This window comes from Aspergillus multicolor (genome assembly GCF_047715735.1).
Source record: "Aspergillus multicolor strain CBS 133.54 unplaced genomic scaffold BDW74scaffold_26, whole genome shotgun sequence".
Classification (NCBI taxonomy): domain Eukaryota; kingdom Fungi; phylum Ascomycota; class Eurotiomycetes; order Eurotiales; family Aspergillaceae; genus Aspergillus; species Aspergillus multicolor.
The window spans coordinates 39,862-66,304 of NW_027395977.1; the positions used below are offsets into that span (position 1 = coordinate 39,862).

Consider the following 26,443-nt stretch of genomic DNA (forward strand, 5'->3'; position numbering starts at 1 on the left):
CCTGATGGAAGCTGGCTCTGACACGACTTTCTTAACGCTGAATTTGTTCCTCCTCGGTATGCTCGAGAACCTAACTGCACTTAAGACCGCGCAAGACGAAGTCGACCGCGTCTGTGGCGACGAGCGATCGCCGACGATGTACGATCTAGAGCACCTCCTATACATTGAAGCGTGCATGCATGAAGTTCTGCGCTGGCGCCCCGTTGCAGCCGGCGGGATCCCGCACATGCTCACGCAGACGGACACGTACAAGGAGTTTGTCTTCCCAGCGGGGACAATCTTCTTCGCGAACACGTGGGCCATCCACCACAACGAGGACGAATACGATGACCCTTCCCCCTTCAGACCAGAGCGCTGGCTAGGCGGCAACAAGCACGAGACAAAGGCCAGCATCCAACTAGGAGCAGGCGAGACGCGGAAAACCTCGTACGGCTGGGGCGCCGGACGCCGAACGCCGAATTTGCTCTGGACAAATAGTGGCCGAGGCCTCGATCAAGATCAACAATGCAAATATCGTGTGGGGTTTTAGTGTTAGGAAAGTGTCAGGCAATTCACCTGGTATGTCTAATAAAAGCGGGTATGCGGGGGGCTTTGTGATTCATCCCAAGAAGTTCCCGGTTAGGGTTATAGTAAGGAGTGAGAAGCGGAGGAAGATGCTGAAGAGGGAGTTTAAGGATTTAAGGGGGTTTTATAAGGGGTTCGCTGCTTAGGTAGCATGCTTTGCATTTTATATAGAAAGGTGTTAATTAAAGTTTAACTTCTTGTGAATGCATGAGGGTTTCTCCTCCCATAGACCTCATAGCCCTAACCGTGTGCAAACAATATGGACTATCATACTAACCTTGGTCCTTGTATTCTTTGTTATTCTCCGAAATTAGTTATTTCCAGGCTTTGTATCTTTGGCTTTGATCTTTGTCCTTCCCTGTTGTCTTTATCTTGTCCCAGGGTATACTCGGATAATCGGTTTGTGGAACAAAGAACCAATTCTTGGTATGTTCATTGCCACGAAATGACTATTAAAGCCTTTTATCCCGTGTGTATAGCCTATCCCAGGGTTCTGACAGCGGCATCAAGATATATAAGACCCAATCTTTCTCGTCTCTACGCTTGTACATCCACACTCCTATGCCATTCTTCCTCTACCAAGAACCAAAAACGCATCAAGCGGTACACCTTGGCTCTATACGTGAACTACACTAACAAAATGAAGAGGCACTCGCAGAAACTCTCCCAATTGGGTTCATCCAGTATCGTCCCCAACAGCAGCGTCTACCATGCCGACGACGAAGACTCGCGAATTGACCCGCACCATCGATCGAGGCGGAGCTCTACGTCTAGACACCACCGGTCCTCCTACGGTCATCGTAGCGGCCATGGCTCCCGTGTCGAGGATGACCGGGACTCGGTGGTCAGCCGGCACTCGAAGAGCTCCGTGGTGCGAGAGGACTACTTCTCTCGCACTGGGCGTGCAGGCAATGATTTTCAACTGGACGATCGAGATTCGAGAGACAGGCGGTATTCTAGCAGGGCCTCTGGGTCGGGATACCACGACTCCTCTCACAATCATGATGGCCGTGAACCACGAGTGGGCCTCAGCTCCAGGCATTCCAGGAGCTCTAGACATCGTCGTTCCTCCCGCGCTGATCATAATCATGACGGCCGTGACTCTCAAGTGAGCCACGCTTCCAAATACAGGGAATCTGAATTTGACGAGAAAAGTTCTTCACTGCACCCCCGTACCCCACACTCCCAAGCACAAGATATAGACGACTGGGTGACGCAGTACCGGCCCTCACCCGTGACATTCAGCTCGATACTCGGTCGCTCAGAGGTCGATGAGCGTCGACATTCCAGAGATCACCGCTCAAGTCGCAGCAGCCGCGACCCGCCCCTGCGTCCTGACCCAGTGGCCGAGATGAAAAGTATCTCAAGCCGCAGCAACCCTCCGCATCTAGACCCAGTTGCCGAGATGGAAAATATGACGCAAGACTTCGACCACATGTGTGTGGGCAGTATCAAGCACGGTGGGAGCCAGGCGGGTACGATTTACCCCGAAGACTCTGCCAGCCAAGTCGGCTCATCGCAAGCACGCCAGGCAAAGGAGAGGCATAGTTCGCGGGTCAAGGGGAGTGGGAGCCAGGTGAGCACGATCCACCCTGAAGATTCGATCAGCCAGGTGAGCGGTTCATCCCGACATCATCAAGCAACAGAAAAGGAGAAGGACAGTTGATGGTCTGGGGGCTCACTTGCTTCGACCTCCACTTTACGGCCTGCAGCTGATCCAAAATACAATCACCCCAGTGGCAGTGGTCGTAACCATACAAGCTCTGTCCGCCCACCATCCACCGCACCACGACCTCCAAACGAGAAGGGAAGTTCACTGGCCGGAGGCTCAGTGGCGTCAGTACGGACGGAAACTACGTATATGCCGCTACCTGAATCAAATTCCTCCCGTGGCCGTAGCCGCACAAGCTCTGTGAAACCGCCATCTAATCCACCACCACGCTTAACGGCAGAGACGGTTGTCAGCTCGCGGGCTGGGGGATCGGTTGCCTCGTCTGCTACTGCACGGCCTCGGCATTAGTCTACGTACGAGGCCCCAGCTCAATCCAGTTATAGTCACTCTAGTGGCCGTAGCCATTCCAGCTCTGTCCGACCGCCATCAAGTGCATCACGGCACCCAACAGAGAGGACGCCTGGCAGCTCACGGGCCGGGAGCTCAGTTGTATCAACCGGTACTGTACGGCATCAGCCCGAGGCTACGAACAGTGCCCCAAGTGTTTCCAACTACAGTCACACCAGTGGGCGTAGCCAAGCCAGTTCTTCCCGGCCGCCGTCGAGTACATCGCGATACCCAACGGAGAAAGGAAGCTCAGTTGCATCGGATGGGAGTGTACGGCATGAACTCTCGTACGGACTCCCAACTGATCATAGCTACAGTCGCTCCGGTGGCAGCCAAACCAGCTCTGCCCGGCCGTCCTCGGGTACATCGCGGTACTCAGCGCAGAATGTGTACTCGCGGACTGGGGGCTCGGTAGCGTCGTCCTCTACTGCAGGTGTGCGGCATAAAGCCGCGTACGGGCCACCACCTGAAGCGTGCGCCAAATACGCCAGTGGCCGTAGCAATGCGAGCTCTGGACGAGGGCCATCGAGTGTCATGGGAGAGTCTGATTACTCTGGTGGCCGCAGCCACGCGAGCTCTGTGAAGCCGTCATCCAGTGTTGTGGGAGACTCCTATTATTCTGGTGGTCATAGACATACAAGCTCGGCTCTGGGCCTGGATCGAGGGGGACACATATACAGACTGCGACTGCAGAGCGCCGGATGGGGCATGGGTTCTGCGAGGAGCGGGTTCAGGTTATGAGCTACACCGAGGGTGAACGCTGCTGTTGTGACCATGACCATGACCATTAGCATGAGCGCTATTGTCAGAGAGTGCCTGAATGGTTGAACGTGATGTGGGAGTAAAGAATGAAATAAAGGCAGGGCCAAAAAGAAAGGGAAAATACGTCGCAGAGAGTAGGAGGAATAGCTTAGGGTTATGCTTGCTGCCGACTTTGGACACAGAAAAACACAAAAGAAAAAGGATAGAAAAGAAATGGAAAGGGAGACTATGTAAATATAGACTTGATAGAATATGTCTTGTTCGCATGTAAACCTCCAATAAAAGATCTTGTGCAGCAATTCCACGGTAAAGTAGGGTTCCATCCCATGGATCCATAACCATCTTGCATCATCCTGATGCCCACCAAAGACTCCCTCAAAGACCTCAACCGATCCCAAATCCAACTCTACCTCTCTCCCATCATCCAAAATGGTCTACATGCACTACATCGCCTCGCGGCCCGCCAACTCCGGCACCAACGCACCGCACTTCGTGTGGATCGTGCTCTCCCCAGACCGCAACACGGCCGATACACTCTTCCGAATCCTGCAAGACAACGTCGGCAAATCCCTGAACGTCCCAAGTGTCGGGATAACAACGACAACGCTCACCCCGATCGGAATCGATCGACTAGCCCCAAAGCTCTGGGTACTGGAAATCAAGGAAAGCCCGGAGAACATCGCGTCGCTGGGGATGGCGATCTGCCCGCATGTCAGTCACGACGTCGATCCGGTCTTCGACCCGGTCTCGGGCAAGATGTTCCTGTACAGCATGGGGAACTACCCCGATATGGGCGCGAAATTGCTCCCCGCAGCCAGCGACTTCGACCACGACTATCTGTCTGGGTACAGCTATTTTATCCGGCGGCGCGGGTACCCGAGCACGTACTGGTATTGCTGCGGGAACCTGATCTGCCTGTCTACGACGAAGAGATCGCGGTTCATCATCACGATCAGTGACGAGAAAGGGGGCGGTGATCCCGGATGGAAACGGCCCATGATCAACGCGGACCACGTATCCATCGAATGGATCGAGAAAGACGGGCGGAAAAAGCTGGGTCTGGAGGACGAGTGGCTGAGCGTGAAGAGCAAGAGAGCGAAGTCCTTCCACTTCTCCGACTTCCAAGGCCGGTTTTATCTGGGGAATGAGGGGACGCTGGATAACCCTGATCCGGCAAGACTGGAGACGACGCTGGATGTAGTTTGCTGGTCGGATCAGGTGTTTCAGGATAGCTTTGAGCTTTGCTATGGGATTCCCCCGTGCGGTGACTTCTGATAATGGGTTTTGGTATAGCAATGCATGGCATAAAATATCGTCACGAACAAAGAGCGTCATTCTTGAAAAACTGCAATGAACAATCTATCAATCTAATATACATGGGATTCTACTGACCAGCAACCTTGATGCAAACCTTGCCAATATGCGAGCCCGACGCAACATGCTCATAGGCCTTGATGGCCTCTTCAGCAGAGAAATCAAACTCCTTCTCGACCGGCAAACGGAGGCCCTTGCGTCCAACAAAGCGAACGACCTCCTTCAGCAGCTGAGTCGACCCAACCGTAATCCCACGAACAACAGCTCCCTTAGCCAGGGCCATAGCAGCCACATCAGGCATCTCCTTGGCCTGGGACAGGAATCCAATCACGCTGACATTGCCGCCCATCTTGACCGAGTTGATGCTCTCAGCGATCGTGCCGGAGCCGCCATTCTCGAGAACGTAGTCGACACCCTCGCCACCAGTCAAGCGAAGGACCTCCTTAGACCACTCGGGGTGCTTCTTGTAGTTAACACCGTAATCAAAGCTAAACTTGGACTTGACAAATTCAAGTTTCTCATCGCTGGAGGAAGTGACAACTGTTGTTGCGCCTGCGGCTTTCGCGAGGAGTAAGCCGGTGATAGAGACGCCACCGGTACCTTTATAATTTAGTGTCTGAAGGCTTGAGTGATGATGGTGGTCTTACCTTGGCCGAGGACAATTTGACCAGGCTTGAGCGGAACATTGCCATATAGAGCGTTCCACGCAGTGACACCGGTGCAGACCAGCGTCGACCACTCTGCAAAGCTCTGTGGTGAGTCCTTTGGTACCTTGACAGCTGCAACACCAGGGATTGTGAAGTATTCGCGAAGGACACCATCGACAGGCCCACCGTGTCCGTTGTTCCAGTCCTCCTGCTGACCAAAGATGTTGGTAGGGTCGAAGGTTCCGATGACACGATCACCCTTCTCAAGACCCTTCACACCTTCTCCGACCTCAACAACGACACCCGCGGCGTCGGAGCAGGGGACAACATTGTCTTTGACGGGGAAGGGGTAGCCGGACGTGGCAACGCCGATATCGCGGTAGTTGATCGAGACGGCGTGGACCTTGACCAGAATCTCATGCTTGCTAGGCTTGGGAATTACCTCTTGGTATTCTTTGAGGTTGCGGACGGAGGTGCGCTCGCCGAGGCGGATGACGGTTTGAGACATGGCGGATGATTGTAAATGTTGGACACGCTGAGTGATGTAGCTGAGCTGTTGATGGATAAATCTTGAACAAGACAAACGCTGCTTTATATGCTTTCTGACTCGGACACTTTCTTTGCTCGATTTATAATCTACACAAAGCCTCACTGTCTCGCCTTTGGTTTCGTGACGATCAGGAAAATGCATAGAAGTGGGTCCCTTCTCCCAAGTCTCCAATCCTTGGAGAAACAGTGCCACTGCGTGAAATGCCAGACCCTGGATGACCTTGTGGAAGTAATGGCAGGGTCCTGAATTTAATGGACGACAGGAGCTTGGGTTCCATGCAGGATGAGAGTATCACAGTGGTAGAGACACCAAGGACATGTGCCGCAGCTGTTGCTCAACAAGGGATGCAGCAATCAAGGGTCTCTGTCTTGCTGCGAACTGTCCAGTCATTGCGTTAAGACGCTCTATGTGCCCATCTAATCTATTGCATCATATCGCATTGCATCGCATTGCATAATGCCTGCCACCCTTCACGTTTTGTGATGAGCTCGCGGCGAGAAGATGATGCAGCTGTGGCTTCTCCAAGTTTGGAGAAACAGTTCCGTTTCCGGAGTTGGAGACGCCCCACCCCATGGGGCTTTCTTGTAAGCTTAGGAATTACTGGTGAATGATCGCTGGTTGCCGCAATTCTAAATGCTCTAGCAAGCTGACTGAGGGATTCGTGGAATGGAAGTTTCGCGAAATGGTCTTACGGTGCAAAATTCGTGCTCGCGGCGTTCGACATTTCGAAGACAATCGGGGCCATTATTCGGTAGTGGATGCCCGTTGATATTCGACAAGCACCTCACTAATCATCTTGATAAACGGGTAGGGCGAGTTCCCTTGCATGATATGAGACCAAACGGTGATGATCTGGTCTGGTGAGATGGGAGGCCCGGCAATGCTGTGAAACGAGCAGTCGTCAGCCGAGGACAAGCCTTCGTAGACGACTTCGCTGATCCAATCAACAAGACGCGTCTCGTGGTCTGTATAACAGCACATTAGTACATTCACGATTTTGTGAAGTTAGTGAGGTACTTACCTGCCAAGGGCGCATCTTGCGTCGCGTCGAGGATGGAACGGAGCCATTTCTCGAGAAATACCGAGCAGTCAAGGCCGCACAAGGTAGACTCAATGCTCCACAGAATAGACTGATTTTGCTTAACGTATCTGACACCTAGCTTGACCAACGTAGCAAGAAAATTAGTAGCATGATACGCTGCTAAAAGCGATCCCCAATTTCGAGCCACCGGTGGCGACACTCGAAGGGCTCGAGCAATTTGGGGAGGTGACCAGGTGAGGATCTTCCTAGAAGGAGGAACTTTGAAACAGTTGCGAACGTAGGCCAGGCTCAGCAATGCGGTTGAGGCGTAAGGCAAAGGGCCGTTTGGATCTAACGGCTCGAGGTTGGACTCGGGGGTTTGTTGCCAGTAAGACGTCCATTTACGTAGCGCGGACCTTGTGAGCATTATCAGCAGACTTTCGGTCAGTACCGGCGGAAGGAAAGACGTACTCAAAGATTGGTTGATGAGAGTTTGTCTGTGCATGGTTTCCGGGCATGGACCTCGCCGTCCAGAGGATCTTTTGCAAGAGCCCGTGCATCAGGACGTAGTTTCCAGCAGGTGTATTTGCGGTTGTCGTATGACTTAGCTCCATGTCCGGAGAGAGCAGCTCGTTGAGGACCTCAATAAATCGTCGCTGCTCACCTTGTCGAGGCGTATTATCCCGCAAGATATCCCAGGTATTTGCATCAGCCGCCGTCCACTCCGGGCATGAGCATGGTAACTTGAGATCGACCTCGTCGCACCAAATGCTCGGTGGGACATTATAGGCAATGTTTTGGAGTCCGAGAAAACAAAACGCAAACAACTTTGTCCGTCTTTCGGATTCCTGTTGAGCCCATTGCTCCCAGCTAAGAGGCTGTGGAGTTTCTGTTCTTTCCTCTAGACCATCAACTCTCAAGGCCTGTACGAGCAAGCTCTGTAGAACAGTCGCTTCGCTGTTAAGGCTCGGGTTGTTTTGCCAAGTTGCAAAGTGCGCGAGACAAAGCAAGCACTGCACTTCATCCACTGAAGAGACATTAGCGAATGGAACCATATGTGCTTTGTGTCGTTGGGTATCCAGCAATAGCGCCTTGGCGTAATGAAAGAGCTGCATTGCTGCCCTTGTCTCAAATCTGTCTATGGCCCCGACGGCCATCATCGCTAGACACAGCTCCGGGGTGCACGCCTCGAGCCTGAATGTCGGTGTATGGGTGAAAGGGACATGAGGGTAGAAGCTGGTAAAGTAACCGGCCAGGTATCGAGTGAGTGCACTTGTCGATGGGAGGGTAGGGTTGAGGAGCTTGTCTGATAGTCTCACGAGCGACGAAAGAAGCCTTGTACGGTCATGCTGGGTTACACTAGGACTGGGAAAGTGCGGAACAATCTGAGTAGCTGCGAGCTAATCAGAAATATCTTAGACAAAAAAGCAATGAAGCTAACCTAGGGAGAGTTGCGATGGGAAAACGGTAGGAAAGTCATTGGGTAGCGGCCAGTCGGTGCTGTCCTCATATCGTGCATGTCCTATGGAAGCTGATTCATGAGCAGTGTGCCGTTAGTGGGATATTGCTGACGGCACAGACACGGCATACCGGCAGGCTGAACCAACTGTACAGGTACAGAAGGGGTGAGGATGTTGTTTAATGGGCTAGATGAGGGAGTGCTAGTAACGTTAGATTTCGTTTGCTCAATGTTATCGGGAATGGTACCGAATAGATTGATCAGCAGAGACGTTTGTTGACGGGGTTAATGCCTGGAAGGGGATAAAAGCCGCCTCCTGACGGACTGCGTGATGCTGTCCGGATTGCTCGGTACCCTCCTGAGACGCAAGGCGCTCATGGCGGCGCAAGAGATCTTGTCGGGAGAAGAGTGCACCACAGGAGCAGGCGAACGGCTTCTCATTGGTATCTAGAAGCTCAATTTAGTCCATTTGCAATAGCAGTAATGGGATAGAAGACAAACGGCGTCTGGTGTGGCGTTGCAAGTGCTCCAGCTTGCGGAAAACCCTCTGGCAGTAGGTGCAGCTGAACTCCTTCCTGCCTTTTTCAGTGGTACTAGACATCACGAGCACCTTTCCGCATTTGACAATAACTTGGCATATTGCGCTAAGGGTCCTCGCCCCGCTGCAGGATGGATTCCATTTGAGAATGTCCGTAACCGTGGAAATGGTGATGGACCTTGTGCGTCTTGGTTGTGGTGGCTGTCGAGACTTGAGAGCAAAGCGGGTCCTTCCGTTGCAGTGTCACGTGCTAGACGGGCGGAATCGGGCCGGCGGTCCGTGGTCGGAGGCACGTGATCCCTCCGCATCCCCTCGAGATTGAGCATCTCCCAGTCTACTGACGCGTCATGACATGGATAGGAACCAATCTCCCTCTCCAGCCGCTTCGGGAAAAAAACCATTCATCATCTCTGTTTCTCCTTACGACATGTGTCAGGAACTCCCGCAGTGCGCCGACAACCGCTTCAGCTAGACTGCTATCCATCAAAACTCCATGGTCATACTCAATCATGACAATTCTAAGCGATATGGACTTCATATCATGTCTAGCCTCTTCTGGTCAGTCAAGCGAAGATAGTTTGAAATCTCTTCTCGCTAGTTCCACCTCTCACCCCCAGGGTCCTCGAACCTCATCTCGCTGACTCGGCTGTCAACCAGTCATAGCACTATCTTGGCTGCCAGAGACAAGCCTAGACAAGCTTCTAGTAGCTTTAGGCACTGCGATGGGGCTACGAGGAAGCATGTCTTGTCATCGTGGTGCGCAGCGTATCCACCCTCCGGTCAGCAGCTGTCAGGGTCTCAGGGAACGGCGGCAACAGCGCTCGGCCTTACCGATACTGACATCCTACTGGCAGCTGCTGCAGTGCAGGGTTCCATAAGAAGGCATATTTGCTTCCCTGCCAGACCAAAAAATCTCTCCTTGGCATATCTACTCGTATCGACGCCTGCTGAAAGAGGCTATGACTCCGAATGCGCTGACAGTTGAAATGACTTTCTGTCTCGCAGGGTCCCCAAAGTCGGTCTCGGGGTGTCTTCCATCAGACTCCGCTGGTCCTCGATTCTTCAGAGCCTCTTCTATAAGTAACACCACCTGCATCGGCTCGAGTTGAGGAGTACACCTCTTAAGTCTCGACAATTCTTCCATTTGGTTTCATTGCCAACCATCCGCCGCCATGTCTGACTCGTTCAACCCCAACTCCGTGGACTTGGACTCCGCGGACCCAAGAGACATCATCTGTTACATGAACGCCGGTGAGAATGACTACGATGGCCGCCTCGGAGCTCGTGTCTCGGCCATCTTCGTTATCTTCATCGTGTCGACCGCCGTGACCTTCTTCCCTATGCTCGCCAAACGCTTCCCCCGCATGCACGTCCCTCACTACGTCTATCTGTTCGCTCGCTATTTTGGAGCTGGAGTCATCGTCGCCACCGCCTTCATCCACCTGCTTGACCCTGCCTACGATGAGATCGGCCCCGCCAGCTGTGTCGGCATGACCGGCCATTGGACCGACTACTCCTGGTGTCCCGCGATCGTTCTCGTCTCGGTAATGGGCATTTTCCTCATGGACTTTGGCGCCGAGCGCTACGTCGAAGTCAAATACGGAGTGTGCCGCGAAGATCCGGAGACCTTCATGACCAGCACCACGAACACTGAGGAGGCCGTTTCCAGACAAGTCGGCAGCCCCAACGCGGACAAGAAAGCCGAAGACGCGCTTGAATCCCAATCCATCAATTCTAGCTTCACGGAACGCTCCTTCAAGCAGCAGATCGCCGCATTCCTGATCCTCGAGTTCGGAATCATCTTCCACTCCGTTATCATTGGCCTCAACCTTGGAACCACCGGCGAAGAGTTCCCAACCCTCTACCCGGTCCTCGTCTTCCACCAATCCTTCGAGGGTCTCGGTATCGGCGCCCGCATGTCAGCCATTCCCTTCCGCAAGGGCAGCTGGCTCCCCTGGGTTCTATGCCTGCTCTACGGCTTAACGACCCCCATTGCCATCGCCATCGGTCTTGGCGTCCGCACGACCTACAATGCCGGCTCTTACACTGCGAACGTCGTTTCCGGAGTCTTCGATGCTATTTCTGCAGGTATCCTCCTCTACACTGGTCTCGTTGAGCTCCTTGCTCGTGACTTCTTGTTCGATCCCCACCGCACCCAGGACAACAAGCGCCTTGCATTCATGATCATTTCTCTGCTCTGGGGTGCTGGTATTATGGCTCTTCTCGGAAAGTGGGCTTAGACTGTCACTCAGTTTTTGATCTCACTAGCGGCCAATACCCTACTTTTCCTGTCACCTGCTCGGTCGCCCCTTGGATCGAGCCGATACCCTAGGCGCAATGAGTGCACCTACCCTGCTCTTCCTGCTTTTCGTTCTTCCACCCCTCTTGTTTTAGAATAGTTCCGTTATGTAATGGTCTGTCAAAATTCATTTATTCTAGTCTACGTAATTCTCAAGCTTTTCCATCGAGTATCTGCATCAGGTTTCTGATCAAAGTTTGCATCAACCTTGCGTAGATTCATAATTGCGAAGAAAACTTCTAAAAGCCCATTCCTTCTTTCGCCGTTACCGAATCATCTCGGGTTCCATCAACGGTTCCCTCTCCGAAGACCAGGAGCAATGTGCAGGCGACTCAGTCCTACTGATAGAGCCGCTGCAGTGCCTCGGTTATATAGATGAATCCATTGGATGTTTGACAACAGTCCCAAAACTATGCCGTCGAGTCTACATGTTGCGTATCATTTCGATAGATTCAGTTCTCACCACTATCACTCCTCTCTACAAGGTTATTCGTCGAAGAATTCTCCCGAAACACCCCATCCTTCGACCTGACTTGATACCGAGGCACAGAAGCTTCTGACTCTGGAGCCGCCGCCTGCTGTTTCTTCTGCAGCGAAGCCAGCCGCACCGTCGACACATAGCTGCCAATAGACCCTGTAACATGCTTCAACCAAACTGCTTTTAGCGAGGGCGCATTTGCCGCCATGATGGCGACATCGAGCTCAGCAGCCGAAATAATGACCATTTTGCCCAGGGTATAGGTGAAGTCCGGATTGACTGCGAACTCATGGAGAACGATGAGGCGAAGGCATGAAACGACCACTGCTACGCCGCCAACGGTAATCACTGCAATGACACCTAGACGGCGAGATACGCTCGCCTGTATATTCCACAACGGGCGGATCGGGAGGGCCAAGATGATGAAGTCGGTCAATATGTTCTACGAGGGAAATCAAACCGTTAGCAACCGGAGTCCAGTACATCGTTGGTAGTGCTTGTGCTCACAAAGGCAACAGGGACGTAGTAAGTCACAGGGGTGTCTAGGCATTTTGCGCCGGGGTACGCAGCAGCATTCCAGAAGGCTGCTAAGGGACGGCACTGGAGGCAATATAGCAGCCAGAGAGCCACTGCAATTACAGCATTCAAGACCATAGTGACATAGACACTGTAGGTAAAGGACGGCCTATTTGCAAGGCGGAGGTAAAACTGAAGGAACGCATGCTTGATGATGAACTGCATCCAAATATATTGGATCTCCTCGGCGAACAGCAGCTGTATCAAGTTAGTTGTGTCGATCACAGAGGCTCTCATTGGTATGGAAGTCAGTATAGGTCCTCACTTTGAGTAGTGTCGGTAAGTTCGCTTCATCAACCTCTTCACGATGGCTGGTGCAACAGTCAGCATCTGGCCGTATAGCAGGATAAGGCCCACTTACAGTCCGCCTCCATAATGCAGGAACAGGCAAAACATGGCTTGTTGGCCGGCATTGAATACCTGCACCTGCATTAGACCCTCTCAGCCAGTAGCACGGGACTTGAGATGCACCTACAAACACGAACCGTATCCACCAATCGTCCCACCCGAAGCTCTTGATGATACATTTCCTGGAATATATCCGCAGAGCCGTAGTAGCAATGGCCGGGCCGAAGAAAGCAAACGAACAGGCGTAGGCCGCCGGCTGGAGAGTGTCGAACATCTTGCAGGGAAGCCCACCTTGTGCCTTCACCTGGGGTGGCATCTTCCGGGGGGCAACGTCCTTTTAGGCACCCTGGTGCGAGCGTGTCCAAATATAACGCAATAACGCAATAACGGCCCGGTTCGCCATCCGAAGCCGCCCGGATCATCGTGCTATCCAAGCCTGATGGCAGGGAGATGCGACGACGCCAAAATGGCCGGTGTCGAGATGGGCTGTGCTGTGGGATAGTGCGCCGTTGGAGAAGGCTAAAACGATCGGTCGGTGCTAGCAGGCCGGGCAGCCAATGCCCCTGGAGGGAATGCAAGCGAGGGCCGCCGTTGACAGCGCCGCCTCCCGCTTTCTTCCCCACACCGTTATCGTCCTCGGGGGCTTCTTTCCTCTTTGGTATGCCGGGTTCTGGACTATATTAACCATCTGCCGCCCGCAACCTCGCCTCCGTTTCTTAGAGACAGCGATACGACAAAACCCCTTCGAACCGAGGAACAGTCATGAGCGTCACTACTACGCTCATTGCCCTCTTGGGTCTCGACCCTCTGCATACAGCAGTCGCCTTCTTCCTGCTTGGGGCAGCCTTCCACCAATGTATCCGACATGGTGAAATTGACAACCGCCTGGGCCCATTAGCAGGGCTTTATCTGTCGAGCCTGTTAGGCTTGGGCGTTGGCTATTTCCGGCTGGCGTCTCTCACCTGGTCCAGCGCCCTTGGGAAAACGGTCTTAGCATCATTATCTTTCAATCTCGGACTGGCGACCGCAATCATCGTCTATCGCGCCTTCTTCCACCGACTTCGTCATTTCCCTGGGCCCTGGAAGGCTGGGGTGAGCCGAATGTCCACCGCGGTCCTAGCGACTGAGAAGACACAATACCACCTCAATCTCAAAGAAATGCATCACAAGTACGGCGAATTTGTCCGTACCGGGCCGCGAGAGATCTCTGTCAATCGACCATCGGCTGTCCATCTCACAGCTGGGCCTCAGTCTGCGTGCACCAAACCAACCTGGTATAGCCATGTCTCTGACGACGTTACTCAAGTTTCACTGAACTCGACCCGTCCGCCCGATGTGCACCGTCGTCGGCGAAGAGCTTGGGACCGGGGATTTAGTATGAAGGGTAAGTCATAGTGGCTCAGTCGCCGGGCTTGACTGACGATTTGCAGCCTTGCCAATCTACGAGCCCCGTCTCAAACATAAAGTGGATGTCCTCATCTCCCAGATCCGATCGCGACTCGGTCAACCCCTGAATATCACCCAGTGGACTATGTACTTGGCCTTTGATGTTATGGGCTTGGTTGGCTTCTCAAAGGACTTCCGTCAACTCGAAGACGCGGCCGAACATGCTGCAATCAAAGAGCTCCACGGGCAGATGTTGATTCTGGGTATTCTCAAGCCCGTGCCCTGGGTTCTGACAATTCTCGGTGCAATCCAAGGCCTCGTTGGCAACTATGGACAATTTATGACATACTGCGCTGATCGGATAGCGGAGAAGAAGGCCGTAGGTACCCTGCTCAATAAGATTACGGTGAATCATGTCTGACATCCGCAGGAATGGAAAGCATCAGGCGATAAAGTACCACAGGATATCATCTCCTGGCTGTTCAAAGCAATCGATGAGAAGGACCAGTCGTCGCCTCCGGGAGACCAAGCCCTCAATGAAGATGGCCGACTGCTCATCATCACGGGGAGGTGTGTTCAGCCGCCAATTCCCTTCGCTTTCGGGACGTAGATGTTGACACTTGCAGCGACACCACCGGCGTGGCTTTAGCAAACGCTTTCTACTTCCTAAGCAAGCATCCAGCCATCTACAAGAAGCTCCAAGAAGAGCTCGACGCTGCCTTCCCTAGAGGCACCAAAACATCGACCATCAACAACGAAGCCCTCCGTAAACACCCGTACCTCGAAGCCATCATCAACGAAACTCTCCGTCTCAAACCCGCCGTTCCCAGCGGCCAGCCTCGACAGACTCCCCCAGAGGGTCTTCAAATCGACGAAGTATGGGTTCCAGGGGACACCATCGTCGTCGTCCCGCAATACGTACTCCAGCGAGACGATCGGTACTTCCCATCCGGCAACGAGTTCATTCCTGAGCGCTGGCTCGATGAGAAGGATAAACTGATTAAGCATGAAGAGGCGTTCTTTCCCTTCCAACTCGGTACGTCTTCTCACCATGTTAGCACCGAACAAGAGGTAACTGTAGATCAAGGTCGCTACGGCTGCGTCGGGAAACAGCTCGCTCTGATGGAAATGAGGCTAGTCATTGCACGCATAGCCCTAGAGTTTGATATTGCTTTTGCACCCGGCGAAACGGGTGAGATGTTTGATCGGGAAGCGAAGGATACATTCACTTTCACGGTTGGCCCGCTGATGTTGGACTTCAGGGAGCGGAGTAGATAGAAGCTAGATTCTAAAGATTTCGAGATAATTACCTCAGCATCTAGTACTACTAAGGGAGTGGTGGAGAAGCTCTAGGCTGCTGCGTTTTGTAGATGACTATAAAAGGCCTCCCAGCCGCCCCTCGACCCTCGGCCTGAGCCAGCATTACCATGCCCGTCGTGCAAAGATATCTAGCGGACGCTGCTCGAATCCTCTGCCTAGCGAGTTTGATTCTGGTCAATGGCTTCCACTACTTCTTCCCCAACTCGGACTCCGATTTCAACTTCATCCTACGAATGAACATGACCATCGGCCTCTACTTGTTTCTCGTCTATCCGTTCGCAAAGCACATTGCAGCAGATCATCAGTAGTATTTAGTTATACAGCTGCCAATTCGTGGTATCATTATGGTACAAATCGCGTTGCTTATTTGGCCTCCTTCTTCGCCTCATCCGCCAGCTTCTCCAGCTGCTCCTTGCGCTTCTTCAGGACCTCCTGCAGCTCGCTAGCCGTCTCCTTGAGCACACCCTCAGCATCCTTGCCCTTCTTCTCGCCGACAGTCTGCAGATCCTTCAGCTGGCTAAGGACTTCAGAACCACCAGGGACGAAACCAGACCACTTGTCGAGGTCGATGCTGAACCCGCTGTTCTCAGCCGTGTCCTTGGCCTGTCCGACCTTGTCCTTGACGTACTTCTCGACATCCTCAGTCTTGCCAGACGACGCACTCTCCTTGACGAGACCCCAGAGCTCAGAGAAGTTGCCCTTCTTCAGCTTCTCAGCGTTGTTCTCAACCAGCTCCTTGATCTTGGGGTTCTTGTCGAGATACTGCTTGCTCTCCTCCATGCCCTTACTCCACGCCTCGTCGCCGAGCTTCTGCAACTTCTCGCGCTTCTCCTGCACAAGCTTGCGAATCTCATTCGCAGCATCAAGGGAAGCGCCCTTCTTCACAATCTCACTGATCTGCTCCCACGTCTTGTTCACCTCCTCCTTCGCCTGCGGTCCATACGCATCCCCGAGCTCCTTCAGCTGATCAATGCTCCCGCCAACCTTCTCCTTAAGCTGGGGGTGGTTGTTGAGAATATCCTCCGCGGCATCGCCACCAAGATCCAGGAGACGATTCAGGTGCTTCTGGAGGATACTCATCGCCGAGAAAGCGGTATCCGCATTGGCCCCGCCCTTCTTGCTAAGATCCTTCATCTCCTTATACGCATCCTTGACGATGTTATCAAACTCCTCGCCATGCTTCCCCTTGATGGTCTCGAGGTCGTCAAACAGGGTATCGACGTAACCGCGGGCGCCGGGAATCCAAGCCGCGTATCCTGACGCCGTCTCGCGAAGCCACTGCAGTGCCTTGTCAGGTTCTGGAGCGTTGCGGACGAGCCCTTGTTTCAGGCTGTTGGCGTAGTCCTGTGTTTCCTTGACGGTGCGGACGGCGGTCTTGGCGCCGGAGAAGTGGTACCAGGCGTAGCCGATGGAGAGGGCGACGGCGCCGCCTGCGGCACCTCCAGCGAGGGCTCCGCTCGAGCCGGGCGAGGGGTTGGAGGATGTGGACTGGAAGCGAGTGTTGCGGGAGGTCTTGGGGGCGTGGAGCTGGCGGCGGGCGGCGCGGGCGGCGGGTCTTGAGGTGCGACTGAACATTGTGATAGTAGTTGTGTTTGTAGGAATTGGGAGGAATTGAGGTAGAGTAGAGTAGAATGTGTGTGTTAAAGTAGTGAGAAGGGAGATGGAGTGGTAGATAGAGTTAATTGATTGACTTCTGTTGGAAGGTTGGTGGTGGTTTTTGTAGGCGTTTGTGTCGCGTGTGGTCACGATGACATCATTGACGTGATCAGCACCGTGGGCTCCCTGTTCCTACTGACGCCGGACACATGCTGACGTCTTCAATTACACAACTTGGATCTATGTTCCCGGTTGCAAATCGTGCTTGGATAGTCTTATTATAATAATAGTAACGTCACTCAGGGTCCTGGCGTCCGGGGTCTTCCCGAGCCTTCAGCGACAGCGAAACGCCATGGCGTACTCTTGACCATGGCTCCTGCCTTTACTACTCGGCCGCAAACCAGGCCACAGACCCAGCGGCTATTCGTCATGATGGTCGTTGGCTGGGTGAGGCGCAAGGTCATGGGGTCTTTCCGTGGTTAGCACATATACTGTGTGGAGGGAAATGCTGAGCTCACCTGCATTTTTACCATTTCAGAGCGAGCTTTGACTCGAAAACCCGCTGATACAGTTGAAGGCGTAAAGGATTCCGGACTGGGCTCCAGACTGGCCCAAGCTCTGATCCGCTGTGACTATGCTAACTGTATCGCTAGACTGATCTCCTTGATCAAACCCCTTAGTCACTTACCTTATTATCAACCAATTGTTCCAACAGAGCCATACTTTTTACATCGGCGCGCGTGTACGAGGCAGCGAAACTGTGGCCGATCATGCCATGGACGAAGCAGGCATAGGCATCTTGCCCATCGACCCGGTCCGCCACGGAGAGCCGTATCGGTGAAGGAAGAATCGTAGCACACCAAGCTTGGTCGTCATCCGTTTTTGCATTGCCCGTTTCGTAACCTCGTTAAATTGCTGACTCTGTTGGCCAAGCCATGGTCCAGTTTTCCGCAATGTTCAAGGATCCGGTCGCGGCCGGCCACGTCGTGAAACCTCCTCTAATAACGAGAATAGGAGGCTCTCCCCGCGCTGATCCCGGTCTATACAGCCTCCCAGTCCATCGCATCGACAATAAAAGCCCAATCATCCTCCACCCGATCGTGTCCGTTGCGAGAGGGGTCATGCTTCGCGACATGAGCCTCCGCCAACTCATAGCCTAGCTCAATTCCCCCAAGAACCGCCTTCAGTATCTCCGCAAGGTCATAGCTGGCAAGCGGTTTCGGTTTCTCGACCCGAGTCGCAGAGTAGAAATCATCGCGTAGCTTCTCATCGGCTGAGAGGTCCGCCGTCTTCCACCGATTCCGCAGTTCCTTCGCCCGCTTCAACTGATCAAACGTATTCCCACTCCCAAGCACAGTATGCAACGGGCTCGACTTAACCTGCAGCGCATCGAGAACATTCGCGTGGTACCGGTGCGACGTAGACCAGGGGGTATTATTCCTCGCGGAGACGGTAACACCAAAGACGGCGAGGAGATGGACGAGCGCGCGTTCGAGAAGGGCATAGTATTCGTGGAAATCGAGCTTGAACATGATTTCGGCCTGGGCGATTTCGTCTGCGTCCATGCCCATTGGATCATCGGGGGTCGCGGTCGCGGTCGCGCGTTGGTATCCGGCGTCGAGGAACGGGAGCTTCCATCGTAGGCGAGCGGCGATTTTGCGGAAGCGAGAGAGTTCTTCAGAGGGTGAGAAGGGGGCATTAGAATTTCGATCTGAGTTCTTTTGGTCTCCGGCGGACGCTGGCGCCCAGCGAGATTGGGAGAGGCTGGACATGGTCGCGTTGACGGTGCGGGGAGAAGCAACAACAGAGGAGAAAAGAGAGCACAGCCACACGAGCCTTCACTCGGCCACAGTCAAGCCACAATCAACGATGGAATCAACAAATGAATGTAGATAGTATTCGATACAATGCAGAAAGATGATGGCCGTAGCCGATAAATGGGATCGTACAGCGGGCAATTGCTGGGGAGAAATGGACGGGGAGGTCGACGATGCTGGAAGTTGGAGAAGGGATCTTGGTGCCGGTCCTCCTTCCCGATGTATTTCGGCGGGCTACATTCAATACGATCCAACAGCACCACCACCCAACCAGCAGTTCCGCTTTTTAATGTGACATTGAAGTAACGATACCAAATGTTCCGTCTCTTCTATTTTCCAAAGTGATCTAGCTGTTATGAGATATGACAGAAGGGTCTATAGACGGTGGTTTCTAGCAGTCAAAGCTGTCACAGAAGACAGCATCGAACAGATCAACGAGAAGACTGTTGAAAGTTAGCACTTCGATCCATCACGTTCTCGAAAGCAACGCTTACTATAAGCATGTTTCAATCCAGCAACATAACTTCCGACGACGGTTTCGCGAAGTGGTCCAGTGAGGCTGGCAATGTACTCAATACTCGACAAAGCACGACGGATGATCTACTCACTGTCAGTTCCAGCCAACAATTCTCCGTCAAGAGCAACACCAACGTACCTTGTGCGACCCCTTCCCATGCAAGTTCTTCCGCAGTTGTCTCCTAAACTCCGACGAGAGCAAGGTATAATTGGACGTGATGCCCGATGTCAGGGCAAAGTTGATCAGAAGCGAATACCCCACGGTCGCCATCGCCATTTCACCCGGCTCCAGGAACGCCGTCATACTCACAAAGGCCGCCGACCCCGCGGATCCGCTGCCAATGCCACCGAAGACGATATACAGAGATTCCCAGAATCCGGTGTCTCCATTCCAGCGGAGAAACTGAAGCAGGTATGAAATGCACGCGATCAAGCCCGCGGCAACCAGAATAGGCTTGTAGTTGCCGGTCTTACGGATGAAGAAGCCTGTTGATAGGCCACCGATCGCATTGCCGACTACCGCGGGGATCAGATGCGCTCCCGCCACAGTGCTCGACGCCCGATCGGACACCTGGAAGTATAGCGGGACTGTGAACATCATGCCGACCTGGGCAGCAACTTGGAAAGAGCTAACGAGGTAGCTGGCGGCCACATTGGGGCGTTTCAGGATTGCAAGATTGAATATCGGCTCCGGTGCAACGTAGAGCTCGGTATAGATGAAGAGACCAAAAGTCAAGAGGGCAGCACTAGCCAGGACCAATGTAGGCAGAGAGGCCCAAGGAAACGCCTTACCGCCCTGATCAAGAAGGAGAATCAAGGTGCCGATACTGGAGGCCACCAGTATGGAGCCGCGGAAGTCGACGCGGCTGATCTTGGATTGGCCGGATGGCGCAACTGAAGAATCATGATCCGGGTGGACGAGCTTGAGCTGGATGACGACGAGAAAAGCGGCAATTGCGAGTAACGGGGCTTGTGACAGAAAGGCCCATCGCCATCCGATGGTGTCGGTCAGAACTCCGCCGACAGGACCTCCGAGGCTGCGACCGAGAGTCATGGCCAGGTTGATGATTGAACGCCAGGTTGCGATCTCTCGCTTGGCCACAATGTCTGGTAGGGTCAGCTGGTATACCTGTCTCGCGTACCTATGGCGAAAGCCTACCGGTGATAATAATCGCGCTCATTGTCATAACGCCCGCACCACCAACGCCGCTTAAAGCACGACCAACGATGACAATCCACATGTCTGTTGCAAGTCCACTGATATGAATGAGCATGATTCGATGACTGGAAGTGGCCCGACTCACCAGACGACACAACCCAGGGCAAGGAAAAAGTAGGACCAGAGCAAGAGTGGTTTCCGGCCGTAAATATCGCTCAGCTTTCCATACTGTATATTATCAGCGCGGCTCCGGATGCTCACTCATTCAACAACTGACCATGGGCTGCGCCACGCACACTCCGAGGTTATACCCAGTCGATAGCCAGGCGGCACCTTGCAGGCGGTTGAACTCGGACGAGATGCGCGCCGTCGCGGCCATGACGAGCGTGCCATCGGCATTGGAAATAAATTCGCCTGGGAGTAATGTCAGTGACTGCCCTTCTGCATTCGCTAAAATTCATGTTGGGTCGCTCACCAAGAAGAAGCACGGCAATGATGCTGCCAACGCTGGTCAGCACCTGCACCGGCGGCTTTGACGGGCTCTCTGGAACCGCATCGCTCTCCTCGTCGCTAACAGCATTACTGGTAGTCGCAATGGCCTGGTACTTGGGATCGCCAGGGTTCAACGGGGTCGTCTCGTCTGGCTGAGGCTGGGCCATGATCGCGATGATGAAACAGTCATGGTTCGAGACTCCCCGCGAAAAAGTAATAATACTGACATCGGGATTCGGCGATAAGCATGAGTCAGGGCTCAACAATTCAAGCACGCCATCTCTGGAGACGATGAGTTCATGCAGGATTCATGTTGACAGCAAGCTCATCGACCCTAAAATGGCGCCATCTGCTCCAGTCTCCAGTGTGTCTCCACCGCTGCAGTTCGGCATTCGGCGCTAAGCTTGTACATATTGTTCACGTCTCCAACTCTTGGAAGCCGGCAGCGCAACCACCATCATGAAGTTCTCGTCAACGGCCTTGTGGCTCTCGTCGGCCATTGCGGTCAATGCGGGTTTCTCCTTTGATCTGCAGCAGGTTCTCAGTTCAGTACCGCAATCATCAACAACTAAACCCAATTTCGTCTTCATCATCACCGATGACCAGGACCTCAAGCTCGACTCAATTGACTATATGCCGCTGCTCTCCAAGCACGTTAAGCAAAAGGGCACCTTCTTCAGCAACCACTTCGTCACGACCGCACTCTGTTGCCCGTCGCGAGTCAGCCTGTGGACCGGCCGCCAGGCACACAACACCAACGTCACCGATGTGACTCCGCCATATGGAGGATATCCCAAGTTTGTGGATCGCGGCTTCAACAAAAACTTCTTGCCGGTATGGCTGCAATCCGCCGGATACAACACCTACTACACCGGCAAGCTGTTCAACGCGCACACCGTGGACAACTACCACAGCCCTTATGTCAACGGCTTCACGGGCTCAGACTTTCTGCTTGACCCTTTCACCTACTCTTACCTCAACTCCACGTACCAACGGAATCGCGAGGAGCCGGTGAGCTATGAAGGCCGGCATACCGTCGAGGTCATCACCGAGAAAGCGCTCGGATTCCTAGAAGACGGCGTAAATGGCGACCGACCGTTTTTTCTGACCGTTGCACCGGTGGCACCCCACTCCAACGTCGATATAAGCGCTCTGGGGGGAGGGCATTCTCCTACGATCATGACGGAGCCAATTCCGCTCGATCGCCATAAGCATCTGTTTAGCGACGTGAAGGTTCCTCGGACGGCGCACTTCAACCCAGACGAGCCGAGCGGCGCCAGCTGGATCAAGTCATTGCCAAAGCAGAACGCGTCGACGGTCGACTACCATGACCACTTCTACCGCCAGCGCCTGCGAGCTCTGCAGGGTGTTGATGAACTTGTCGACTCAATCTTCACCCGCCTCGAAGCCAGCGGCCAGCTTGACAACACGTACATCATCTACACCTCGGACAACGGCTATCACATCGGGCAGCACAGGTTGCCGCCCGGAAAGGCATGCGGGTTCGAAGAGGACATCCGCGTTCCCTTGCTTATCCGCGGGCCCGGGGTGCTGGAGAACAGTGTCGAAACAGCCGTCACCACGCACATTGATCTCGCGCCTACGATATTTGGCCTGGCAGAGATCCCATTGCGGGAGGACTTTGACGGCACGCCGATCCCTCTTCCGAGCTCAGTCGAGTCAAATGCTGCTTCTATCCGCCATGAGCACGTTACCGTTGAGTACTGGGGGAAATCGTACCTTGAAGGTGAGCGGGGAGCGTTGAGCAACCCATCGAACCTCCCCTTCTTCACCAACAACACCTACAAATCGGTGCGCATCATCGGCTCAGGCTACAACCTCTACTACTCCGTCTGGTGCAGCAACGAGCACGAACTCTACGACCTGACCACCGATCCCTACCAACTAAACAACCTATTCACAGCCAAAGAACAGCCGACCGAGATCTTCGGCCATCCGCTGTCGCAGGTAATCAGCCGACTCGACAGCATCCTTCTAGTCTTAAAATCCTGCAAAGGCGCCACCTGCATCAAGCCATGGGACGTTTTGCACCCGGGCGGCAGTGTGCAGAACCTGAAGGACGCCTTAAATCCGCTATACGATGCTTTCTATACAAGTCAAGCGCGAGTCTCATTCGATCACTGCGAGCACGGGTATATCCCCGAGGTGGAAGGGCCGCAGGATGCGATTCCGTTCACGAGGTACGGCTTGAATTGGGACGTTTGGACATAAATCTTGTGGATGGTTGAATAGTCAATAGTAAATAATGCAACGAGAAGAAAAGTGTTCTGACTGCGTAGGGCATCGCATATGAGGCTGTACTCCGTACTCCGTACTCCGTAGTCTGCTCTGTACTCATGGAGACGCGTCGGCAGATGTCCCCAAACCCCCGACCCAACGCCACAAAGAACGTGGAAAAGTCAAACAGAAACAAGCCCCACCAGTATGCATATTCCGGATCGATAAGACGCCAGCGAGTCAAGATCTGGGCCTGTCGAGTTAGGGGGATTGGGGCTAGCGAGTGGCCGATGGAGAAGTATGATTGCGCCATAGCGCGGTCCGCTGTCGACAACGGCGAAAGGATGTGGTATACCCGCTGACAACGTAATGTCGGAATTGATAGCAAGCGATAACTAGGAAAATTGTGGGCAAATGTGGGCATATATAAGGGTGCGGAGTTTCTCTCAATGTCTTGTGCTGTGCTGGGGTTATCCAAGATTGAGAATCTGAATCTGAACCAGAACCATGGCTGCGATCAAGGAACAGATCGACGTGGATGTCGTTGACGCTGAGAAGAATGGTCTTGCTGCTTCCGACCTGGATGCCTCGCCCATCGTGAAGGATTGGGATGATAGCGAAGAGAAGAAGCTCAAGTTCAAGTATGCAGCCTCCTCTTCTTCTCCATTCCATGTCCATCCTAACCCAACAGACTCGACACAATCCTCATCCCGATCCTGGGCATCGCATTCTTCGCCCTCCAGATCGACCGAGGAAACATCAGTGCGGCACTGACATCAACCATTACGGAGGACCTTAACATCACCACAAACCAGATCAACGTCGGCACGCAGCTGCTCTCCGCCGGCATCGTGATCAGCGAGATCCCATCGAACGTGATCCTGCAGCGAGTCGGGCCTCAGCGGTGGCTATCGGCCCAGCTGTTCGCCTGGGGGTTGGTGGCTACATTCCAGTCCTTCATCCAGTCGTACCCCGCGTACCTGGTGACGAGATTCCTGCTTGGTTTGCTGGAGGGTGGCTTCATCCCCGGAGCACTCTACTACCTGTCGACGTGGTACAAGAAGGAAGAGACGAGTCTGCGGGTGACGCTGTTCTTCTTTGGCCAGATGTTCTCCGGCGCGACATCGAGTCTAATCTCAGCTGGACTCCTGACGCTGTCTGGAAAGCGCGGTCTCGCTGGCTGGCGATGGATTTTCCTCGGTATGTCCCTTCCCCGGTCCCCATTTTCATCCCCTCAAAAACGAAGACTAACCCGACCAGTTGAGGGCGTAATAACCCTCTTCATCGGCATAATCTTCATCCTCTTCGTACCCCCGAAAGCCGGCGACGGGCGACCCCTAATTAGCTCCATAACCGGCAACTGGAGCTACCTCACGCCGCGCGAAAGCCACATCGCAACATCGCGCGTCCTCGTCGACGATCCGAAGAAGAACGCCGGGCACATCAAGATCACGGCGCGCGACATCTGGAACACGGTCCGCCAGCCGCGCATCATCCAACACTTCCTCATCACGCTGGTCGCGATGTCCGGGTTCCAGGGGCTGACGCAGTACACGCCCAGCATGATCAAGTCCTTTGGGTTCAGCGCGGTGCGCGCGAACGCATTGGCGAGTGTGCCTGTATACTGCGGTATGCTGTGGGTGTTGATTCTTTCGTATCTTTCGTACGTCCCCAACCCACCCACGTCCATCACCCGAGGATAAAACTGACATAGGACGATGCAGCGACAAACTCGGCCACCGCGGCCCCTTCGTCCTCATCGCCATAACCTGGAACGTCATCGCATACGCCTGCCTGCGCACCACACCCGCAAGCTCAGGGCAATGGCACCGGTACGGCGTGATCGCCGTCGCGAACGTCTCGTACGCAAGCATGCACGTCCTCAACATTGGCTGGCTGTCCGTATACTGCAAGACGCCGCAAGAGCGCAGTGTAGCCATGGCGTACGTCACGACCCGACCCCGCATCCACTTCCCTAACAAAGAGAAAAAGCTAACAAAGAACCACTGTACAGGCTGGTCGTCATGGCTGCCAACTGCGCCGGTATCTCCGGTAGCCAGATATTCCGCACAGAGGACAAACCGCTGTACCTGCATGGCCTGACGGCGATTTGTGCGCTTGCTGCGGCGTCGTGGGTGCTGGCGCTCGCGCTGAACCTGCAGAATTATTTCACACATCAAAGGAGAAAAGCAAGAGAGCTGTCGGGCTGAGTACGCGACCTTCTGAGAACGCGTTGTCTTGGGTTTGGATTATGTCGTAAGCTCATTTAAATACACTTGAAAGCGAACGCGAACGCGAAAGCGACTTGGATATCTCTGTCCTGGATTTTCTCTCCATCGTAAAGGCCGACCGGGATGGGCCCAATGACACTGCGACCGACCGACCACTTTTGTATTTCGGAAACGACCGTATATAGATAGAAGCGACGCATCATTGTTTTCCGACCGAGCGATCAACCTCAACCCTCAAAGCTCATCCTTATCAACCCCCTCAATCTCCAGCAACTCCGTCTGGAAGATCAGCGTCGCACCGCCAGGAATAGGCCCAACACCCCGATCGCCGTATCCAAACTCAGGCGGAATCGTAAGCGTCCTCTTCTCGCCCACGCACATGCCCAGGAGACCCTCGTCCCATCTGTATGTGCCCGTTAGCCCTTGATCCCTTCACACCAACGTTTCCTCAACCATCCCAAGAGTATTGTGCGAGACTCACCCCTTAATAACCCGTCCCGCACCGAGCTTAAATTTAAACGGTGTACCGCGATCATAGCTTGCGTCGAACTGAGATCCGTCTTCGGCGAGGGTGCCGCGGTAGTGCATCTTCACGGAGTCGCCCTTTTGCGTCTTGCGGGTGCATTCAACGGCGTGGGTGGTTTCGACGCCGAGGGAGGCGGCGGTGGAGAGGCCGGTTAGGGCGAAGGTGAGGAAGGTCGTGAGGGCTGCGACGCGCATTTTGGACCGAAAAAGATCGATTAAATTAACGGATAAATTGGATTGTTGAGGTGTTGATTGAATTGGAACTTGCGGAGGCGGAGAGGAGAGGAGAAGAGGGAAACGTGGAGAAACGTGGCGCGACTTGTGCATTGTATGGGATTGCTGAGTAAGCAGGCACTCGCCGGGCTTATGTCTGCACAACTGTCCGTAGAGCCTTCGTGGTTGGCTCGGTGCGAGTCTTCGCTTCGCGAAGTTATCAAAAGAGCAGTGACAGCCGAACAATATTAAGATTAGATTTATCTGGACAATACTATGATACGCTATCTATCGTGCTGCAAATCGCCACCCCATCTGCACGCTAAACGACGCGA

General features: G+C 53.8%; 14 protein-coding genes across 14 annotated transcripts; 7 read left to right on the forward strand and 7 right to left on the reverse strand.

Moving 5' to 3' along the window:
• Window positions 1-201: 201 nt before the first annotated feature.
• Window positions 202-644, forward strand: BDW74DRAFT_158909 (uncharacterized protein). Its single transcript, XM_073725391.1, has one exon. It carries the CDS (start codon window positions 227-229, stop codon window positions 527-529), a length of 303 nt encoding a protein of 100 aa, XP_073580713.1. The 5' UTR covers window positions 202-226; the 3' UTR covers window positions 530-644.
• A 630-nt stretch (window positions 645-1,274) lies between these two features.
• BDW74DRAFT_181144 (uncharacterized protein) lies at window positions 1,275-2,230 on the forward strand (the record flags this gene model as incomplete). Its single annotated transcript, XM_073729934.1, has 2 exons — window positions 1,275-1,672; window positions 1,720-2,230. The coding sequence occupies 2 exons, from the start codon at window positions 1,275-1,277 to the stop codon at window positions 2,228-2,230; spliced, it is 909 nt and encodes a 302-aa protein (XP_073580714.1).
• Window positions 2,231-3,768: 1,538 nt separating this feature from the next.
• Window positions 3,769-4,660, forward strand: BDW74DRAFT_187003 (uncharacterized protein; the record flags this gene model as incomplete). The annotated part of the gene is made up of 1 exon (XM_073731372.1): window positions 3,769-4,660. Exon 1 carries the CDS (start codon window positions 3,815-3,817, stop codon window positions 4,658-4,660), a length of 846 nt encoding a protein of 281 aa, XP_073580715.1. The 5' UTR covers window positions 3,769-3,814.
• Window positions 4,661-4,769: 109 nt separating this feature from the next.
• Window positions 4,770-5,854, reverse strand: BDW74DRAFT_181146 (zinc-dependent alcohol dehydrogenase family protein; the record flags this gene model as incomplete). The annotated part of the gene is made up of 2 exons (XM_073729935.1): window positions 4,770-5,299; window positions 5,347-5,854. 2 exons carry the CDS (start codon window positions 5,852-5,854, stop codon window positions 4,770-4,772), a joined length of 1,038 nt encoding a protein of 345 aa, XP_073580716.1.
• A 484-nt stretch (window positions 5,855-6,338) lies between these two features.
• Window positions 6,339-8,977, reverse strand: BDW74DRAFT_187005 (uncharacterized protein; the record flags this gene model as incomplete). Its single annotated transcript, XM_073731373.1, has 7 exons — window positions 6,339-6,861; window positions 6,918-7,333; window positions 7,389-8,310; window positions 8,359-8,448; window positions 8,508-8,563; window positions 8,625-8,823; window positions 8,878-8,977. 7 exons carry the CDS (start codon window positions 8,975-8,977, stop codon window positions 6,641-6,643), a joined length of 2,004 nt encoding a protein of 667 aa, XP_073580717.1. The 3' UTR covers window positions 6,339-6,640.
• A 973-nt stretch (window positions 8,978-9,950) lies between these two features.
• On the forward strand, window positions 9,951-11,358 carry BDW74DRAFT_158915 (uncharacterized protein). Its single transcript, XM_073725392.1, has one exon. The coding sequence runs from the start codon at window positions 10,087-10,089 to the stop codon at window positions 11,152-11,154; it is 1,068 nt and encodes a 355-aa protein (XP_073580718.1). The 5' UTR covers window positions 9,951-10,086; the 3' UTR covers window positions 11,155-11,358.
• Window positions 11,359-11,665: 307 nt separating this feature from the next.
• BDW74DRAFT_181149 (uncharacterized protein) lies at window positions 11,666-12,889 on the reverse strand (the record flags this gene model as incomplete). Its single annotated transcript, XM_073729936.1, has 5 exons — window positions 11,666-12,133; window positions 12,199-12,465; window positions 12,533-12,578; window positions 12,629-12,687; window positions 12,743-12,889. The coding sequence occupies 5 exons, from the start codon at window positions 12,887-12,889 to the stop codon at window positions 11,666-11,668; spliced, it is 987 nt and encodes a 328-aa protein (XP_073580719.1).
• A 488-nt stretch (window positions 12,890-13,377) lies between these two features.
• On the forward strand, window positions 13,378-15,279 carry BDW74DRAFT_187010 (cytochrome P450; the record flags this gene model as incomplete). The annotated part of the gene is made up of 5 exons (XM_073731374.1): window positions 13,378-13,999; window positions 14,046-14,380; window positions 14,432-14,571; window positions 14,628-15,037; window positions 15,089-15,279. The coding sequence occupies 5 exons, from the start codon at window positions 13,378-13,380 to the stop codon at window positions 15,277-15,279; spliced, it is 1,698 nt and encodes a 565-aa protein (XP_073580720.1).
• Window positions 15,280-15,430: 151 nt separating this feature from the next.
• BDW74DRAFT_66554 (uncharacterized protein) lies at window positions 15,431-17,056 on the reverse strand. Its single transcript, XM_073733398.1, has one exon. It carries the CDS (start codon window positions 16,894-16,896, stop codon window positions 15,685-15,687), a length of 1,212 nt encoding a protein of 403 aa, XP_073580721.1. The 5' UTR covers window positions 16,897-17,056; the 3' UTR covers window positions 15,431-15,684.
• A 613-nt stretch (window positions 17,057-17,669) lies between these two features.
• BDW74DRAFT_66564 (uncharacterized protein) lies at window positions 17,670-18,899 on the reverse strand. The gene has a single exon (XM_073733399.1). It carries the CDS (start codon window positions 18,687-18,689, stop codon window positions 17,958-17,960), a length of 732 nt encoding a protein of 243 aa, XP_073580722.1. The 5' UTR covers window positions 18,690-18,899; the 3' UTR covers window positions 17,670-17,957.
• On the reverse strand, window positions 18,889-21,068 carry BDW74DRAFT_187011 (uncharacterized protein; the record flags this gene model as incomplete). The annotated part of the gene is made up of 7 exons (XM_073731375.1): window positions 18,889-19,177; window positions 19,229-19,334; window positions 19,390-20,357; window positions 20,410-20,507; window positions 20,555-20,637; window positions 20,687-20,823; window positions 20,885-21,068. The coding sequence occupies 7 exons, from the start codon at window positions 21,066-21,068 to the stop codon at window positions 19,110-19,112; spliced, it is 1,644 nt and encodes a 547-aa protein (XP_073580723.1). The 3' UTR covers window positions 18,889-19,109.
• Window positions 21,069-21,214: 146 nt separating this feature from the next.
• On the forward strand, window positions 21,215-23,199 carry BDW74DRAFT_66581 (sulfatase family protein). Its single transcript, XM_073733400.1, has one exon. The coding sequence runs from the start codon at window positions 21,361-21,363 to the stop codon at window positions 23,131-23,133; it is 1,773 nt and encodes a 590-aa protein (XP_073580724.1). The 5' UTR covers window positions 21,215-21,360; the 3' UTR covers window positions 23,134-23,199.
• Window positions 23,200-23,646: 447 nt separating this feature from the next.
• BDW74DRAFT_187013 (uncharacterized protein) lies at window positions 23,647-25,817 on the forward strand (the record flags this gene model as incomplete). Its single annotated transcript, XM_073731376.1, has 5 exons — window positions 23,647-23,780; window positions 23,831-24,339; window positions 24,400-24,802; window positions 24,864-25,082; window positions 25,154-25,817. The coding sequence occupies 5 exons, from the start codon at window positions 23,647-23,649 to the stop codon at window positions 25,347-25,349; spliced, it is 1,461 nt and encodes a 486-aa protein (XP_073580725.1). The 3' UTR covers window positions 25,350-25,817.
• fkbp3 (peptidylprolyl isomerase family protein FPR2) lies at window positions 25,461-26,173 on the reverse strand. The gene is made up of 2 exons (XM_073733401.1): window positions 25,852-26,173; window positions 25,461-25,773 (listed from the first exon to the last, which is right to left on the reverse strand). Exons 1-2 carry the CDS (start codon window positions 26,088-26,090, stop codon window positions 25,605-25,607), a joined length of 408 nt encoding a protein of 135 aa, XP_073580726.1. The 5' UTR covers window positions 26,091-26,173; the 3' UTR covers window positions 25,461-25,604.
• Between the last annotated feature and the right edge of the window lie 270 nt (window positions 26,174-26,443).

Coding starts and splice junctions, on each gene's coding strand:
- BDW74DRAFT_66581 (XM_073733400.1), top strand. CDS start 21,361: ATGAAGTTCTCGTCAACGGCCTTGTGGCTCTCGTCGGCCATTGCGGTC.
- BDW74DRAFT_66564 (XM_073733399.1), bottom strand. CDS start 18,689: ATGTCCAGCCTCTCCCAATCTCGCTGGGCGCCAGCGTCCGCCGGAGAC.
- fkbp3 (XM_073733401.1), bottom strand. CDS start 26,090: ATGCGCGTCGCAGCCCTCACGACCTTCCTCACCTTCGCCCTAACCGGC. Junction 25,774..25,851: donor GCGGGACGGGTTATTAAGGG/GTGAGTCTCGCA, acceptor GGGCACATACAG/ATGGGACGAGGGTCTCCTGG.
- BDW74DRAFT_158915 (XM_073725392.1), top strand. CDS start 10,087: ATGTCTGACTCGTTCAACCCCAACTCCGTGGACTTGGACTCCGCGGAC.
- BDW74DRAFT_66554 (XM_073733398.1), bottom strand. CDS start 16,896: ATGTTCAGTCGCACCTCAAGACCCGCCGCCCGCGCCGCCCGCCGCCAG.
- BDW74DRAFT_158909 (XM_073725391.1), top strand. CDS start 227: ATGCTCACGCAGACGGACACGTACAAGGAGTTTGTCTTCCCAGCGGGG.